The sequence below is a fragment of the Peromyscus californicus genome, unplaced genomic scaffold, assembly GCF_007827085.1.
Source record: "Peromyscus californicus insignis strain IS unplaced genomic scaffold, ASM782708v3 Scaffold_10__1_contigs__length_136768540, whole genome shotgun sequence".
NCBI classification, from domain to species: Eukaryota; Metazoa; Chordata; class Mammalia; order Rodentia; family Cricetidae; genus Peromyscus; species Peromyscus californicus.
The window spans coordinates 105,833,044-105,846,987 of record NW_026294391.1 but is presented as its reverse complement, the minus strand read 5'-3'; the positions used below and the strand labels follow the sequence as shown (position 1 = coordinate 105,846,987).

The following is a 13,944-nucleotide window of genomic DNA, read 5'->3' as shown; positions in this document are numbered from 1 at the left end:
AATTCAGTGATGATTAAAGCATCCATCTTTAGATTTTCTTCCTCTGTTCTAAGTATTTTCTTCAGAGTATAAAGAATGTTAATACCTTTTGTAAAGAATTCATACCTTTTTGCTCTGCTATATCCTAAAGTTACATAAATATTACAACTAAATCAACCATGGCTTAATCAGCTTATTACTTCCCTTTCTGTGGCTATAAGACAAACTATATGTCCTCTGGAGTTCACGAAAAAGACAGCATCCATTCCTATCCCATCAGGGATTAAAACTGCTGCTTCACCCTTGAGGAAATTGGCAAGGATTTCCTTCTAATCGGTTATGGCAGATTTATCCATAACACATGACTCTGGAAATTGAGGCTAAGATTTCTAGATTCCAATAGGATTTTGTTGTCATCTTTTGAATATTTCATACAATAATTTTTGCTTTGGGAATCCCCTCAGTGACATCAAAAATAGTGACTGACAGAGCCAACGCATCATGAAGTAATGGACTGTACAAACACGTCATGAAGTAATGGACTGTACAAAGGTCTATTGAGATGCATTGTTTTCATTCATCACTTATGTTCACTATGATGAAAGTTTGACTTTACATGGGCATTCCTCGAATGTTTTCACATTTTCATTCTTGTTTTGGAATCCGCCTCCCTTTTCTCAATCTGAGTTATTCTTTCACACCTAGTTTGGGAAATGTAGTCCCAAGCCACCATCCATTTTCCACATTAATTCACTCTAGTTTTAATACATTTCTTAATTATAATTGCAAATGCTGTCATATGGAAGAAAGCTGCTAAATCCCTTGGCTAATAAAAAATAGACTATGAAGTTAAGACTTTGTAAAGACAAAGCACATCCAAAAAAGTCTAGAGGGGCACTAATTCATACCACCCTAACCTAATCAAGTATTCATGGGCCTCACAATGTCAGACCTCATGGAGATTTGTCATTTCTTGTAGTATATCTCTTTAGGCACCAGTAGAAAGTCAACAAGAAATCTAAGTTAGGTGCATACCTGGATTTGAAAGCTATTTATACAACATCCTACATATGTTTTCATAATCCTAGGGGCGTTTTATCGACATGATGCCAAACGTGAATGGAAGCACTGAGCAATTCATTCAACATATAGGCTGTCAGGTAGTAAAAAGTCCTGGTCTTACTGAGCTGGTCTAGTTAACCCTGTAAAAGCCCACATATGTAATACCTACATGGCTTCCTCATTAAAGGAAAGGTAGTAAAGTCTATAAAAACAAAACAAAAAAATATTAATAGAAGGAAACCCCTACTGAATTCAGTCCTTTCCTTTGTAATTTGACTGTAAATTTACCTAAGGTAAATTTAAGGTGGAACAATTGCCTTTCATTGATGAAATTCACAGTTAAAGATTCTCAACAATTCACAAATTTACATTTTAGTACAAAATACCCTGTGGCCTTTGACACAAAGTCATTTCACATATAAATTAAAATAACTTGACCTCGAATTACAAAGTGATTTCTACTGGCATAAAATACGTTTCATTTCTGCTCATTTAAAGTACTGTCCAAAGCCTGCAATTATTCTTCATTCCTGTATTCACCCCACAACTCCTTGTCATGCACCTTCAAGTACAGAGGCATGCACATATGTGAAGTCACACACTCAAGTTTTCTCACTTAGCCTATCACTCTATTTGGCTTTTCTGAGATATGATCCTTCAGGATTTCTTAACAGTTTTTGTCTGACTCAGATTTCTCAGAGAACCTATTTCAAGCTAAGTGCTCTCTCCACAGAAAGAATACACCACCCAAAATTTTCCCATATTTTAACAGGTCATATTTTTCCCTCCTTTAACCTCCGTGCTGCCAGCAGCCTGCCAGCAACCATTTCTGTAATGAAGCCATGTCATAGAGTCATGGTTAATAGCTCCATCTAAATTAAGTTCAAGGAGACAGATTTTTTGTGTCCTTCTCAATTCTAACACTCCTCTGAGTGTTGGCCATCATAGAAACAGGATAGTTAAGTATATAATATGGAATAACTCCCTATTTGACTATAACCAAAACCACCAAATCAGTTCATGTCAGCACACATTAACTGTCGTATTTACACAGAAACCAATGCAGTTCTTATAAGACTCACTTTTTGTTAAAAATAGATTCTCTTCTCTCATACAACACATCCCAACCATAATTTCCTTTCCTAGCCCCCCCACACATACACACACCTCATCTCTCCACCAGATCTACTTGCAATCCATATCCTCTTCAGAAAAGAGCAGGCCTCCAAGAGACAATCACCAAACAGAACAAAACAGGATACAATAAAATAAGTCCAAAGCAAACCAATAGGAGGAAAAAAGTCTCAAGATCAGACAAAAGAGTCAGAGAAACACCTACTCCCCACTATTAGGAGTCTCACAAAAACACCACTTTTTAAAAAAATCTATACTGCTCAGTAGCCTATATATATAAATCAAATCATCTGCATACAATTGGTGGCTTTATGTATTTGCTATAACTTTCCACGACATAAACTTTCTAGGAAGAAATAATTTTTTTTTAGTGAGGCCTACCTACTTTTAGAACAAAAATACTTATTGAATTGTACTGTGTTTAAATAGAAACTTCACTTTGTGCCAGTTTTGTTGCTGTTGTTAAGATCAGTTAATTCAGTTATTTTACCTCATTGAATAATTTGTTTCCTTGGAAATATAGACTGATACAATCATTTTGTTTGTTATATTCAAAATTGTGAGTGCATGAGCAATGCTGTGAATGGGTTATTACAGAAAAAGGCAGAGAACCCTCCTAAATATTGACTCTTTCAGATTACACATTATATAATTTACTCTTGTCCTAAAGCTGGAAGGTTCTCCAGTCATGCCCAATCCTGTGGTTGGAAAAAAATCTCTCCTACCTGTGTCCCATAGCCATTTGGTCCCAAGTAAACACACAGAGGCTTATATTATTTACAAACTGTATGGTCTATGGGTCAGGCTTCTTTCTAGCTAGCTCTTATATCTTAAATTAACCCATTTCTATTAATCTATGTTTCACCACGTGTTCCATGTCTTACCGGACTGCTGGCATGTTGTTCCTTGGGCAGCAGGCTGGCGTCTCCCCAGACCCCACCTCTTTCCTGTCTCTCTCCTTGGATTTCCTGCCTGCCTCTAAGCTATAGGCCAAAGCAGTTTATTTATTAACCAGTGGGAACAACATATATTCACAGCATACAGAAAGACATTCCATAGCACTTCTCCTTTTCTATATAATCAAAAAGGAAAGTTTTAGCTTTAATGTAGTAAAATTATGTATAACAAACAGTTATCAAGCAAGAGTTACAGTTATAATATCTAGTCTATTTGTATTTGGAAAAATTAAAGAAAATATTCTACCATCTATCCTAGAGTTGTGAGCCTAAAGTTTCATATCTAATTTATCTTTCACTGTAACTAAGGAAAACTATAATTACAAATGTCTAGTCTTCAACTCCATCAAAGACCCCAGAAGGATCAAATATTACCTAAGTAAACAGGAAGTGCTTTGACAGAGACAGCTGGCTGTTGCTGGAGAGCTTTTCTCTCTGGGTCCCACCAAGTCCCGCAGTCCCACAACCCATGTATAAAATAATCACTCAGATGCTTATATTGCTTACAAACTGTATGGCCGTGGCAGGCTTCTTGCTACCTGTTCTTACAGCTTAAATTAACCCATTTCTATAAATCTATACCTTGCCACGTGGCTCGTGGCTTACCGGCATCTTTACATGTTGCTTGTCCTGGCGGTGGCTGGCAGTGTCTCCCTCCTTCTTCCTGTTCCCTTAATTCTCCTCTCTGTTAGTCCCGCCTATACTTCCTGCCTGGCCACTGGCCAATCAGTGTTTATTTAAACAGAGCGATATCCACAGCAGCTGGCTACCTGGACAGTCACCCAAAGTTCCTCTGCAATGTTGGAGCATCCATTTTCAGCCTATAGGCCTAGTCTCTCAGTCACTTTTCCCTATGTTCTGCAGAATGTCAGGCAGTCTCCTCTGTGAAGCAGGAATCTGAAGGACCATTTCACCTTGTTTTGGCAAATTCAGTGGTCATTTTCCTATGGGTCCTATATGTCCAGTTTATAGAACATACTGTCAAGCAGTCCAGGCAAAAGCAGTTTTTTGCCCAAATGACTAACTTTTGCCATAAAGAAAACAAATTCCATGTGGAGTGTCTTCGATGCCCATCATCCTCCTCGAAGTAATTGGTGCTGCCAGGAGCAAACATGTCTCACTGTCCAGAAAAGTCTAACTTTTTAAAACATTTTAAATGCTATATTCTGTAGGTCTTTGAAGTGTTTGAAGATTACCTACATAACTGAAATATATCTATGTATACCTAGAAAACTTAACTAATATGACTGTAAGTTTGATTATCATGGATGAGTAATTATTAATCTGTATTTCTTAATTATACATTACAATTTTAAATGAGCTGCACAAACATAATACCTTAAACAAGAGTAGAAATATACATACAGTATAACAAAATTAACTTTAAATTTGTAATAACTAAAATCTATAGCAATATAAGACATTTTAAACAAGTTGTTACTCTTTAAAAGTAGATTCAATAATCTACCCTTTCATCCTATCATATCTCTATCACTGTCCTCTACCTCCTTATCTGTAAAATTGAATTCAACTTTATTAAAATATTCACTTTTGTGTCTCATACAGAGATCCACACATCTTGGCTCAGTGTTTGATGACATTTTGTGAGGACATTAGACTTGTCCCAAGTGGATGACCTCCTGTATTTCCCACTTTTCCATCTTTTTATTCCATACTTGACTATATTGAGTAATTTCAGATTCCACTTGGCAATTCAAAGACTGGTAGTCTTCCAACCTTACCCCAGTCAATCCAAACCATCTGCATCTAAGCTTTCTTTTCTCTGATCTCAATAACCACTTCATTTCATTGGTTGCCAGCCATACCCATCCCTGACCTGGTCATTCTTCATTGACTGAACAGAACCAGAAACAAAAGTTCAATGATATTGTTGTTGCTTCAAATATGCCAAGAGAAACATTATTTCTTATTATTTAAGTCTATAGTACCCCTTCCCAGTTTCGTGTAGCTTTTGTCTACAAATACGATTCTTAATGCTTTCTTCCAGTCAGTCTCAAGTAAGATAATAAAGAAGTGAAACTTATAAGCTTCTGTAACACATGTGTTTCAAAATTACATTTTCTGAAGACCTCTAAAGACATATTCATTTCTAGGACAGCTTGAGTCTTGATTTCCCTGTGGATTTGCTTTTCATGTAAAAAGGTATACATATATAGGTACATACATGTACATAAATATGTATGTGCATATTTTAATAGTAGAAAAGTGATATCACAGATCTGTGAATTTAATGTTTATTAGAAGAAACCATGACAATATTGTGTCCAGTACATGCCTGACACTTTTTCATTTATAATTTGCCTTATTGTTTTCAATACCCAGAAAGTTAAATACCTCTCAAGAAAATTCCACTACAGCTTTAGACATATTTGTGATAGGAAGAGAGAGAAGAAAAAAGAATTTCTTCTTTAAGAGCAACTTAAATCTGCCCTCATGAAATGTCTCTTTATTAGTAGCAAATTCTAGAATCTGAAGAATTACAGAAATTACTTCCTTCTTCTATTGGAAAGATGTTCACAAATATGAAAACAGCTGTCAGATTTCTGAGCTTCTTTTTTCGGGTCCAATATGTTCAAGTTCAGCTATTTCTCATCAATTATGACTGCTTCTTTTCTCCTTTGATCTTGGTTAGCCTTGGGTCACTTTTGGTTTTGTAAAACTAATAAGGATAATTATATAAGTAAAAAGAGAAGACACCCTACCAAGTACTTTGTAAGAATTCAAATATGTAATGTACTCTTGCTCACATCTCATCTTCTAATTTTACAGTTCTATTAGAAAACTCATTAAGCATGACTAGAAGTGATTTATTCTTTATAAAAGCCCTCATGCTTCTATTTTTTTTTAAAATTCAGTTATTCTCAAGGTATTTACTTTGTCCTTCCCTTAAAAATGAAAGAGAAAAGAAAATAAGAGGCTAGAAAATATATCTTGGTACCTTGAGCAATTTGGACTTGATAAATGTCAACATGACATGAAAATTTCTCTAGAGATCTTACCATTTCTTTTCCAGTGACTGGTTAATATTTCTTTCATTACTTATAGGACTTGACTCCTGTCATTGGTTGGAAATGGAGGAGACTTGGTATAGAACCTATTTAGAAGTAGTTAACATGCCAAGGGGTGTTGAAATTTATAGAAACTCTTAAAAAGGATCAAACAGAACCTTAGTTTTGAAGAATTCTATGAATAGCTGAGAAATTGCCACAAACCATCATTTTGTTCACAGAACTGGAACTACAAAACCAGAAACATTGCCTATAGATAAAATAGATGGGCATGCCCCACCTGAGTTTCGACTCATATGTTAGCAGTGGCTTTAAAATATAAGACAAGATCTGGTAGTAGTCAGAGACAGAGACAGAGCATGGGAGAAGTTAGTCTGAGATGGCGTTTGTTGAAGTTGAAAGCTCTAAGAAGTCAGTCATACACAGGACAACAGGATATCCAAGAGGGCCCCCAGTGAGAGCCCAGTATCAGCAGTGTAGCAGAAGCCAGACCAATGACTCGTGGCAACGAACACGTGCAAGTAAAGCTGAATGGACTAAAGAGTAAACTGTGTGATTCAGTGGGCCATGATAAGATTCTTCTCCTTTTTTGTTTGTTTATATTTGGTGTTTCTTTTAAATCTTGTTTTGTTTTAGGGGGGAGGCTGCAAGGGCAGAGAGCAGATATGAGGGGACAGGGAGATGAGTGGGATCAGGATGCATGATGTGAAATCCACAAGGAATCAATAAAAAGTTTTAATTTTTTTTAAATTAAAACAAAAAGTCAGTAACAAACAAATGTGAGTTCAAAACCATCAAGAGAAGAAGAACACAGAAAGATGAACAAGGTAGGAAGTTTGTTACTTCTGGTCAGGAATAAGGAACGAAGCAGAGAATAGAGTAAAGAATGCATGCAGGGTTGCAGCATCACCAAGCAAGACACTCATGCTCCCCTGACACTAACTCTGAACAGCTGCTCTAAGGTTGGCTTGGCCCCTATTTCCCATCTTTAACCACACCAAAAAAAAATCTTAAAAAACAACAAGAAAAATGAAAGAAGACAGCCATAAAAGTACAAATACAATATGATCATATTATGTGAAATTACAGAATAAGCAAATCCATACAAACAAAATCCAGACTTTTGGTTGCCTGGGACAAAGTAGAGGAAGAGGAATGATAATTGTCAAATAGGTACAGAATTTCTTCTTGAATTGGCTGATCATAAGGGTTGCATAAATGAATGTGTTAGAAATTGCTGAAATGTACATTTTACAGGGGTAGGTTCATAGCATAAAAATCACATCTCAATACGTTTCTTTTAAATCCAAAAAGAAGAGTAGATGACCCTTTTATAATCTTTGTCCTGGAAAAAAAATCAAGGGTTAATAAATAGATCCTCTCATTAGGAATATCCCTTGTTCTCAAAGGAGTTGTGACTCCACTCTTTTCTCCTCTTAACTCATGACAAGGCTCGAGACTGTCAGTTACTGGGTAGTAATGCCCACTGATGGGTCTCGGCACTTGTGAAGAATTCACACACTGGCAGCTCAGTATGTAGTCAGTTGATAGCTAGACAGCAGGTTCACTTTGGTTGTAGTTCAATCCTAAATCCTTAACTAAAAGTAATTCCAAGACAGAACAAGGTCACACACTAGAAATAAATTCCATCATTTTCACTTCCTCCCTCTGAGATGTTAATGAGAGAAGCTGCTCTGCATAATATGGGACATCTTCCAAATTCACAATGACATTATTGGCAGGATCAGAAGCAACTGCGAGAGAATCAAACCATCTCCCTCTCTGCTCCTTGCCATCACCTAAGAATTTGAAAATTCTTTGTAGACACACAAATGGTTCTTGCTATATCATGTAAATACAAAATGTTGTGGATGAAATCACATTTTAATGAGATCCATCTAGTGTTTTCACAACTAGACTCCTTTAGAAGAGTTGACTTTGTTCCAGTGATTAGAGCCCACCCGGTTGCAACAGCCATCTCATAGGGACCACAAAAACAATGTCTAAGAGACAAAGAAAAAGGCACAAAGCCTGAGACCAGGTTTCTAATCAGAGCTCTGCTTCCTTACTGGTTGACCTTTGTGGCAACTCACAGAATACCTACCCTTTTGAGATGGGCCAAAGAAAAAGAAGAGCCAATGGGGTGTGACCTGTGGCCAGGCTAGTATCTTGGAAAGATGATTTTTCAAGAGAGTTGAATCCATTTTTGCAGAATATTTCAAGTAAAATAATTCTGTGTCTTTTCTTCTTCCTGGACATTCAAAGAAAAAGAACACTTCCTGGTTTTTATAAAAAGGTTTATTATCTTGATGTCTTCAAAGTGACCTAAGGGCCAGATTTAAAAGGATTTTCAAATTAAAATGACTATATTTCACAGATGATTATAGCCTTTTATTTCCAGGCAAACTTGACCTAAAGTCAGGCCTGCACACAGACTGAGCCCCTCATGTGAGAAACATCATACCACGTCACCCAGTGAAACATCCAAGGCAATCCCCTGTGTCAAGAAGCTATTAGATGAAGTACTTACTGAGTGTTCTGCTTCTCTGTGGCTGACAATTGTGTTTTGTCCACCCCAGTTGCCCTTTGGAACACAGATGGCTGGAAGACACAAGGCTTTAATAGTTGATGGGCATGATGTTTTATTGAAGCTGTTTTGATGCAGCAGTTTCAATGCTAAGGACATTCTATTGTGGTCTAAGGGAAAGTCATCATTTTTTTTAAATTCTTGGAAGATTTCATACATTTATACAGTTTATTTCGGTCATGCCCATCTACCATTACTTCCTTACAATTTCCACTAGTGCTCGCAATCCTGTCTCCCAACTTAATGCTCCCCCTTTTGTTGTTGTTGTTGTTGTTGTTAATAATTCCTGAGTCCAACTAGTGCTGCTCATATATGTATATGTATGGGGCCATCCACTGGTATATGGGCAACCCACTAGCAACCATGTTCCCAGAAAAGAGTGACTCTCCCTCAACCAGAAACCATTAACTGGAAATAGCCCTTCTGTCAAAGGCTAGGCCTCAGGGGACCCTCTCCAATTTGTACTGGAAGTATGTCTGGCTGGATATTGTACAGGTCTTGTGCATGTAACCACAGGTGCTGTGAGTTGATGTGTAAAGCAGCCACATCATGTCAAAAGTCTGCATTTCACAGTTCTCTTCATCCGTAAGCTCTGTCATTCTTTGCCCATTCTTCTGTGATGTTCCCTAAGCCTTGGATGTAGGGAGATTAGTATAAATAACTCATCCATAGCGGATCACCAACAGTCACTTATTCTTGGTACTTTGACCAGATATGAGTCTTTGCATTATCTACTACCCACTGCAGAAAGATCCTTCTCTAACCAAAATTCACAGCAGAACATCCTGTGGAATAAACATAAATCTTTAGAAGGCAGTTTGCGGACATGACCATTTAACATAACAACCATAGGTTCCCCACTAGGACCTATGATCCCCTAGTCATGGGCCTTTGACCAAGTTTACTTTATCAGGCATGACATCCTTCCTGTGGAACAGGTCTTGTATCTGATCAGAATGCGATTGGTTACCCCCATAACTGTCATAGCACTATGACAGCAATGGGCACATCCTACCAGGCAGGTCAATATTGTAGCATGCAGAGAAAGCTCCCATAATTTTAAGTTAAGAGACCTTTTTAAAATGTTGTCAATGACTATGCACACAGATGTCTCTACCTTATCCCTGAGGTCCAATAACTGGCTTAGAGTTGAGGTTGGGGGTGCGTGGCCAATACATACCTTAATAGGAAGATGCAATGGTTTTCTATTTCTGTATAGTAGTCAGAGATATACAACTAAAATTTAGAATGTTCCTTTGCAGCAGCTGATTTTTCAGCTACAAGTCCAATGGTTCTTAAATCTTAACTCTGCATCAGAATTGCCAGCTGAATTTATTAAAAATAAAAATCCCCAATCACTACTTCCCTGTATCAGAATTCTAGTTTAGTAGGACAAAGGAGAACTCCCAGAATACTGCACATGGGCTAGAATCCAATAGTCCTGATTCATATGGCCAGGAAGAAGCTTTTTTTTTATTGTCTTAGAGCTTTACCTACCCATCAAAGCAAGACATGTAACCACCTTGGCACCATCTTATAAGGAGAACCATGGAAGGAATGAGTCAACTTTGGCTTCCCACTGACTAAATGATCCCAGTGTAGTCTCTCTAATTGCCACAAGCTGAGTCAGGAATGGATGTGTCTGCTGAGATTTCTCTTGTTGAATGATACTGATGACTCTCTATTTGTTTTTACTTGCTACTCGTGGATACCTTGTGCACCATAGAAACAGAGATACCAGACATAGGTAAGCAAATAACACAGGAAGCGGCCTAATGACCCTCTTACCTAAGAAACCACCCTCGAATAATGTGCAAATAGGGAATGTTTGCTTCTTAAATAAAGTTAAAGAAACAGTATAAAAGTGAATTTGGAAATTATGTGCAGGTAAGTATATTCCAAAAAAAAGAAGGTCAGTACATTCAGTAGGAATTTAGTGGAGGAAAAGAACCCTCAGAAAAGAAAATAAGATAAACGAGAAATGACAGTTCAGTATGTCAGGAGAAAGTAAGGCCAAAAGTCTCATTATGTTTCCCTAAGGTGATATCACAAATAAGTCCATAAGTTCAAATCAGTTTAATGTTTTTAAGTTGCAAATATTTTTCTCCCAAGACTCAAAAATATAGTTGTCAATTATATTACAAGACAGTAACCATAATGTCCTTCCCTTTTTTTAACTGAGAGTTGCTTTTTTGCATTTGATAACTTTTTTTTATTTTTCAAGACAGGGTTTCCCTGTGTAGCTTTGGAGCCTGTCCTGGAACTTGCTCAGTAGATCAGGCTGGCCTCGAACTCACAAAGATCCACCCACCTCTGCCTCCTGAGTGCTGGGAATAAAGGCATGTATTACCACTGCCTGGCTTTGATAACTTTCTTTAATAACATCTTTTTTCTTTGATATAACTAAATAGGTTCTATTTCCTTTCACCAAAGGAAGTAATTGAAAAGCTCCAAATTGACCATTTACTGACAATGCCACATAGCACTGAAATTAGTGAGGAGGATTTCTACTCATTTATGCATTAGCCTTGTCATAACTTCAAAATTTCTGAAATTTCAAAGGAGAAAATTGAATTTGTCCATTCCCAATTGCCAATTGTCATCAGAATAGCACTAGTAGGGTTTGGAATATGGATTGTATTTGGGAGATGCCTCTTCCCAAATGCTGATGCACAAAATCAGCCTTGCAACTTTGGCATAGCTGATTCTTTAAGCAAATTCAGTTGATTGTCATTTTGCTTACTGGTAAGCTATTGCATATTAATAATTATAACAATCTATGTGATTTTAATTGGTATGAATGAAGTGATCACTGTTAACTTGAACATCAATGGCTTGAGTATAAAACTAACCAGAAGGTGACACAGTAGGTCTAACACCTAGATTGCAAAAAGAAATCCTCACATCTGACAAACCGATATACATTTAGTCATGACGGAGTGAAGCAAATAGGAATGTAGTGCTGCAAGTTTGCATATTTTCAGAAAGCACAAAGAAAACACTGTCAATGGAGCAGAAGTGTACTTGAGAAATGGCGTGAAATGGTAAGAAATTGCATATCAATACAGGGTATATTTCTGTCAAGAAAATAACATTAATCAAATTTGAATTTGGTATGTTGGATTATTCCCTTTTCTAAAAGCCAGTACACAAAGTTGAAGAACAGCCTTGATGACCAAATACGACAAGTTACTCATGAAAATATTAGAACACTGGTTGTCTTTTCCACTTTCAGATCAAGAGTGTTCTGTTGGCATTTCGCATACACAGTCATATGTGATCTAATCTAATCTTAGTAAGGGCACAGAACTGTTAGTGACCTTGGGCAAGCCCCTTATGTTTCTGGGTTTCCCCAGCTGAAATTTGAGGTGAATACTAATTCTAACTTAGCTTACAGGCACATTGGAGATATTCAATAATGAATGAATGTAATGCATTCCAAAGTACTTTTGTGCGAATAACATTTCTCTTGGAAAAATAGCCCATGGACCCTACCTAAGCAAAGCATGATTAATCTGGCTCATTTGAAACTGCATGAATTGGCTACCTAAGTATTAAAGGTTATTTCCAGGAAAGGTTGCAACCCATCCTTTACTCTAGGAAAATCTATATATGTTGGAGAAATATTATTTTGAAAGTAAAAAATGAACTAAACACATAAAAAGTTTTACTCAACCACCTATTTGAGAAGTCTTTGCTACAGAGATGCTTTGCTGGTAAAGCTGCCGAATCAATTTTAGAATCTGGTGGTGTCCTTTACAATTTATGTACAGCACCTGCCATGGTGGTTCCAGGGTTGAAGAAATCCCTGGAATCTACTGACTTGTCTTACTCAAAGAAGGTAAGTAGAAAAAAATCAACTATTCCAATTGAATCCAATTTTCTTCTAGTATAAAACTATAAACTAAGTTTCAAGTTACCATTTGCCAACTTTATAATTATTAATATACATAAATATGCTTAGACAGAAATTGCAATTAAGAGAATGTCAATCCTTAAAAGATCTCATTCCTGACAGCACTCTCCCCTCCATTTTGGCCAAGCACCCAAAGCCTGAACTCTTTTTGTGCCTTACTTTCACATCATACAGTCCAGTTCTAGTTCAGCACTTAGTGAATGAACATTGACCTTTTCAGGCACTATTTGACATTAAGGACAGAGAGATGGATATAATCTTTCTCTGCAAACAGCTCACAATATATTCGGGAAGAGAAGTACATGCAAACATGGTTCTTAGAACCATCAATCCATTCTTGCTTTTTAATCCCATTCCCAAGTAATAGGAGCCATTGTTCTTCGAGAAATGGCTGGATGTGGTATAAGGGAAGGGAAGATTTCAGATGAGTATAGAACAATCTTGCAGTGCCAGAAGTAATTAAGTCTTAACATCATCATCATAATCATAATAATAAACATTTATGGATGTATGAAAAAGATGCATATAATCCAACAAAAAGATTTCTTAGTGGTAGCAACTGGGACAACGTACACAACATAAAATAGCATTGGATTTCATTTGCTGCAAGCATAAAATAAATATCTATGGAGCCCATACTAATATAAAAACTCATACCTTTCTTAAATAAATTAAAAAGATAAACCACCCATCTAAAAATTATAATTTATATGATGCTCCATTCTCAAGTGGGTGGGATGTAATTCCTGATACCTTATGTCATGTCTATGGATAGTTACTTCCCTTCAGGAAGGACAACATGGAATGTTTTTTGAAGTAAGGAAAAATGGCTCTGCCGGAAGATTGAGGTCAAGTCTATCAGTGATAAATTTTGTTGATTATTTACAACCTAGGTGTGATTTGATCAAAATGACACTTTTCTACCATATCTCTACAATTCCTATCTGATAAAAAATATTGGACAAATTCTGCTAAAGGGGTACCCTGTAGTCTTACAACTGTTAGGGTCATCAAAGCAAGAAAAGTCCAAGAAAATGTCATGGCCAGAAGAGCCTAAGAAGATATGATGACTAAATGTAATTTGTTGTCTTAGAATGGGAAAATGATCTTAGATTAATAAAAATAACAATAAATAACAAACTAAGGGAATCTAAATAAAGCATAGACTTCAGTCAATAATTAAAAAATACTAACACAGTGTGATAAATGTTCCTACATCATTAATCCCTCTTCTCTGATCATTTCTCTCCCTTCTCACATTTTCTATACTAATACTTGACT

General features: G+C 36.7%; 1 protein-coding gene across 5 annotated transcripts in view; it reads left to right on the top strand.

Moving 5' to 3' along the window:
* The window catches only part of Tenm1 (teneurin transmembrane protein 1), an 820,708-nt gene that overhangs the window by 704,502 nt on the left and 102,262 nt on the right, over nucleotides 1-13,944 (top strand). For all 5 annotated transcript variants that reach the window (XM_052738708.1, XM_052738728.1, XM_052738717.1 and 2 more), the window contains one exon: nucleotides 10,474-10,494. In XM_052738708.1, the coding sequence (XP_052594668.1) occupies nucleotides 10,474-10,494 (21 nt within the window). The remainder of the gene's footprint in view (nucleotides 1-10,473; nucleotides 10,495-13,944) is intronic.